This window comes from Diplotaxodon limnothrissa, linkage group LG14, assembly GCF_057381915.1.
Source record: "Diplotaxodon limnothrissa isolate DT_005_m linkage group LG14, D_limnothrissa_male_GT1.1, whole genome shotgun sequence".
Lineage (NCBI taxonomy): Eukaryota > Metazoa > Chordata > Actinopteri > Cichliformes > Cichlidae > Diplotaxodon > Diplotaxodon limnothrissa.
Window position 1 is genome coordinate 13,289,228 of NC_140609.1, and position 5,592 is coordinate 13,294,819.

The 5,592-nt window shown below is 43.8% G+C and overlaps 1 protein-coding gene across 1 annotated transcript; it reads right to left on the minus strand.

Moving 5' to 3' along the window:
* Positions 1-2,863: 2,863 nt before the first annotated feature.
* Positions 2,864-4,942, minus strand: phox2a (paired like homeobox 2A). The gene is made up of 3 exons (XM_085371027.1): positions 4,720-4,942; positions 3,495-3,682; positions 2,864-3,358 (listed from the first exon to the last, which is right to left on the minus strand). The coding sequence occupies exons 1-3, from the start codon at positions 4,940-4,942 to the stop codon at positions 2,864-2,866; spliced, it is 906 nt and encodes a 301-aa protein (XP_085227153.1).
* Positions 4,943-5,592: the final 650 nt, after the last annotated feature.

Consider the following 5,592-nt stretch of genomic DNA (forward strand, 5'->3'; position numbering starts at 1 on the left):
TCAGTGGTGTGTGTGTGTGTGTGTGTGTGTGTGTGTGTGTGTGTGTGTGTGTGTGTGTGTGTGTGTGTGTGTGTGTGTGTGTGTGTGTGTGTGTTTGTAAGTGGAAAAAAGAGACTTGTTGTTTTATCTGACACTCCATTTCTTGTTGTTTCTTCATGCAGTCTACGTCGGTTATGTTAAATTAATGTAAGTTGTTCACCCATGTATTTTTATTCAATTAAATTGTAATACCCTTACATATTTAAACATGAACTTATTCTCTTGGTTTGTCGTCAGCAGAGGAAGCTGTGAGCTGTAGACCTGCTTCAAAAAAGAGAGAGCTGGGTTTACAAATCGCGCGTTTAACATTCTGTACCTCTTCCTTTAACAACAGTCCGTAAACCTTGACAGACTTCTGGGAGGGGAATGCTGTCCCGTTCTTGTCTGATATCAGATTCTGGCTGATCAGCAGTCCTTACTCTTCTGTCATAGTTTTTGTTTCATTGCTCCAGATGTTTGTTTGGGTTGTTTTTTGGTTGTTTTTTTTTTAAATATTTGGTGAAAGTTCTGCTGGCAGGCCAGTACAGCACCTGCAGTCTTGCAGCAGTATGCGGTTTAGCATCATCCTGCTAAAATATGCAAGTATGGGAAAATATCTTCCTCTCTTTCATCCAGAGGATGCAGCATTTCACGTTTCAGTTTGTGATGACATTTTAAATGTGCATTGTTCCCCTGAATCATCTTCACATGCAGCGTCTTCTTTGCACGATAGAGCTTTAACCTTTGTGGATGGCACGGTGCTCACAGATAATGATTCATGGATGTTTCTGAGCCCATGCTGTGATCTCCATGAGAGAATAAGGCCTGTTTTTATCCCAAGTTTCTCCAGATTCTCTGAATCTTTTGGTGATATTATGTGCTGTGAATGGTGAGATAGTAAAGTCTTCACAATTTTATGTTCAGGAAGATTATTAGAAAATAATTTTGCAATTTGTAGACTGGAGAATCGCCTCTCTAAGATGCTTTATTTTATATACCTGATCATCTTTTATTACTGACCTGTTGCCAATTAGCACAATTAGTTGCAAAATGTTCCTTCAGCTGTTTCTCTTTAGGACCACTGACTCTTCTAGCCTTTTGTTGCCCCTGTCCCAATTTTTTTGCGATGCATCGCTGCCATCAAATTCTCATTGAGCTCATATTTTATAAAATAGGCACAATTTAAACATTTCATATGTTTGTTTTTTCTATTCTGTTGTTAACTGAGATTGAGATTTGGAGATCATTGCATTCTGTTTTTATTTACATTTTACACAGCATCCCAACTTTTTTGGAATTGGATTTGTATGACAACCTGTATATGTTTGCACATAAAACACAACACTGTTATGGTGATGCCACACACAAGAAGCCAGACCACCACGCGCGCCAGGTAATGCCTCCATAATGTAGATTTATTAGAATATTCAGAGTAGTGCTATAACATCTCATTCACTCGAGCTTTCTGTCAGTCTGTAGTTGTCGTTGACGCGTTGGTCCGTGAGACAGGCGCTCTGCAATGAAATGGATCTGTAAAGCAAAAAACCAAAAACAAAGCCTACCTAATATTTATATTACTAATTACAGAATTTACAGTCACAAAACTTTATGGGGCAGTTCAAATAAATGCGCAGGTTTCTCACTGACATAATAAAAATATTAAATACTTTTTTTTTCTTCCTCAGAAACCAGTGAGTTTCATCAAAATGCAATAGAGGTGATTTACAAGCAACTCTCGCAAGCTAAAAAAAAAAAAAAAAGGAAAGAAGAAACAAAATCTGAGTATTAATGCGGATACAGTACAAAACTCCATCTCTCAGTGTATTGCCAGATTACCCCACATGTCACCTATGGGAGAGAAACGTATGACTCGTAAGCCTGCTAAAGACCCTAACCCGGACTGCGACCTGCTGTACAAACTCATTTGTTCGCTTCAGTCCGGTCAGAGACGTCAGATATAATCAGGCTACAATCTGCTTTATTCCGAACAAAGAACGGGGGAGGAAGTAGCAGCATATGAACTAAAAATGGAGTCGAAACACCTTAAAGTCTCCAACTCTTTGCCTTGCAAAAGTCTGACAAACTGTTTGATAGATAAAGGCATGATGGGACGGCGAGAGTGTGGGATTCTGGAGGACTTGATACAGTAAAGAAGGAGGGGGGAGCGTGAGGTGAACTGGGGATGTCTGGTCTAGACCCGGCAGGTCTAATTGGATTTTTGGGTGCCCCTGCTCTGCTTGGCAAAGAGATTTAGGGGGGAACCTATTCCAACTGGTGAAAGCCTGTGTGTCGGGGGGGCTTAGAGGAAGTTGTGCTTGAGGGTGAAAGTTTGCTTCCCCAGCAGATTTCGGAGTGTGATGTTTAGATTTCTGCTTTAAACTCGTACCTGACCGCCATACTCATCAGAGCTGCTGCCATGCACCACCGAGTTTGCTGCAGTGCAGTGAGTGTGGGAATGTAGGTGCACCAGACAGACCGAAAAGACGATGCAAATATGGACAGTTTAAGGGCCTGTATAGTTTACCGTTATTAAGTAAAGTATTTCTCTTTGTTTTATCGGAGAGTGAGAGTGGAGTCATTGCAGGAAAGGGAGGAAACTGCCCGTGTCAAGGTAGGTTTTACAGGTACAGTGTGCACTGTTGCATAATATTTTTGGACGGCAGATGGTGAGCAGACCTGTGATTTTATTTTCTGAGTCGGTAAGAGAAGAACTGAGAACCTTGCTGGACCGCAGCAGACTACAGCAACGGATTCAGTGTTTTAATGGGCAAGTCTTGTCTCTCTCCACAAAGGCTAGAAACTCCTCTCGCTTACAGTTTGTTTCTCATTTGTCTTGCTCTGTTCTTCAGAACAGATTCGTCTTGATGGTGGGATTGGGTTTTCTGTGGAAAGAGGACAGAACTCCGGCAAAGGGCCCGGTCATACTGTCCGCTGGCTGCCAGGCCTTCAGAATCTCCTGAGTCTGGGCAGCGGGCTGCGCCACGGCCGGGTTGGAGGGCCCCAGACTGGACCAGCTGGGAGGCTTCAGCCCCTGGAGAACCGGAGAGCTGGAGGTGTTGGTGTAGCTGCTGTTGGCAGGAGCCGGACTGGGGCTCAGACTGGCAGGGCTCCCCAAGTTTCCATTGGCTGAGCCCGGCAGGGAGGCCGTGCTGTCAGGTGTGGGGCTACAGGTGGACTCTTTAGACTCATCATCATCTGATGAAGATCTTGGCTCCCCGCCCTTTTTCCCTCCAGAGCTGTTGTTGCTGCTGCTGCCTGTGGTGCCAGCAGAGCTGTTGGCTTTGGCGTTGGCTGCACGCTCCTGCTTACGGAACTTGGCACGTCTGTTCTGAAACCACACCTGACAGAAACACACATACACAGGTGAAGACGGGGCATTAGGCGGATACACAGTTTTATTTGTTATATAAGTGTCAGACGTCCTGACTTTCACTTCATTTCAGTCGTGCTGAAGATTTAAAAGCCTGATGGCACACCTGTACTCGGGCCTCGGTCAGGTCTATCTTCAGCGCCAGCTCCTCCCGGGTGTAGATGTCCGGGTAGTGCGTCTCTGCGAACACGCGCTCCAGCTCCTTCAGCTGGGAGCTGGTGAACGTGGTCCTGATGCGCCGCTGCTTCCTCTTCTCGTTCAGGCCAGATGGGTCCGAGAAGAACTTGTAAGGGACTGAAAGGGAATAATTGTTTCCGTTTAATAAAATATATATTTTTTTAATAGGGCTAAACTAGCGCGTAAAACTGCGGAGGCCGAGCACTGAGTCGCAGAGGCCACGAAACATTTCACGCCTCATCTCGCCGCATTTTTTTTCATTTAACTTAAAATATATATATATATATATATATATATAATTTTTTTTTTTTTTTTTTTTTTTTTACGTTTATTTTTGTTTTGTAAAAAAGTTTTGGGAAATTTTCTGTTCTTAAAATAGTTATTAAAAATAAATAAAAAATAGCTCTTGTAAGGTTACTGAATAAGGAGGATTAATTGATTAATTGGTTTTAAACCCATCCGTAGCTGACATCTGGCCACACCAACCCGGACTCCGGGAGGCTGTACAATCGGTTGATTTATAATAAAATGTTTAGTGGGAAAAATCCATTAACTGTTTGTTTATTCTCTTTTTTTTTTAAAGTTATTAATACCCATTTTTAAGTGTTAACCATTCTTCCTTACTGAAAAAAAATAAATCAAAATCACCTTGTTATAAGCTTAAATAAGCCGGGTTATTGGATTAATTTATACAGAGTTTTGCCACAAAAATAATTCGCCGTCTAAGATTGTTAATGCAAACAGAAACTATAAGATTCTCCAGCACTTTAGTCAGTTAAAATCCACAGACACTGCGGAACAACAAACATTAATTACTTGTTTAAATAATGATATAATTATCCCCGCTAAAAATAAAGAATGATTCGCCTTTTCTATTGTTATTATTATTATTGTTGTTATTGTTATTATTATTATTATTATTATTATTATTATTATTATTTCTTCATCATCATCTCCTTCATAAGCATGATATTTAATTAGTCATTTCCACTAAAATAAAGATAGTTTGGAAAAAGGCCTCGGGTTTAAAATTTGTGTCATATAAAAAAGTTAAATATGATCATATATTTCGCCCTTCTCTTGCCGATCTTTTGGTGTCTTAATGAAATCTTGCGGAGACCTTGAAACGGGAACACAAGGAGAGGTTCCTGTACCTGAGGAGTAAGGTGTGGGCTGGTGCTCTCGCAGGGCTCCTAGCGTGCAGCTGGTCGTGCTGAGGGGAGTGCAGCCAGGGTTGGAGAAAGGGCCGCTCCGGATCGGGTTGTACTGGAAGGAGCTGGCCTGACTGCAGGAGCTGAAGTCCGCGTAGGCCGACGCTTCCATGGCTGCCATGCAGGAGTCATAGGAGTTCAGGTATGAGTAATCCATCTTATACATGGAGGTCAGCCGGCGCAGACACCGGTCTGTGAAGAAGTGCGCTGGAAACTCGGGTCAGGGCGGCTTCAGTCGGGTCTGAGGCTGCTGTTAGTTTCTGGGATTGCTGTGAGTCGTTTAAACCAGTCAGAGTTGGACTTTTTTCTCCAGAATCTCCTGACGCGGTTGGTTTGTTTCTCCAGGCTTTTGTGGGCTTTAAGGTTTGTATGTCACCGTCACGCGGCTGGTAAGTAATCCAGATGTTTTCTCTGCAGCTCCGCTCTCTCTCCCTACTCTCCCCTCTCTCTGTCCGTCTCTTCGGCTCCCCTCCCTGGACTGAGGTTCGCTCTGCGCTCGCGCTCCGTTTGACAGCGCGCAGCGGCTCGCGCGCTGTTTATAATAAACTTGGCAGAGCGCGAGACAATAGCGAAGGCGGTGGTCTTGTTTCCATGACAATGCCACCAGTGAGCGAGCACGGACACGGACAGCCCCCCTCCCCTCTGCTCCCCTCCCACCGCTCTCTGCACCGCCCACGCGGCCCACAGCATCGCGAGCTAGCAGGTGTCAGCGGAGTTAAATCGCGCGCGTCTAAAAAGAATTACAGCGCGCTATAACGCGCGTGCATCCTTAATCGGACGTTTGTGATTCCGGTGAGTTCAGAGTTTTTCTTTCAG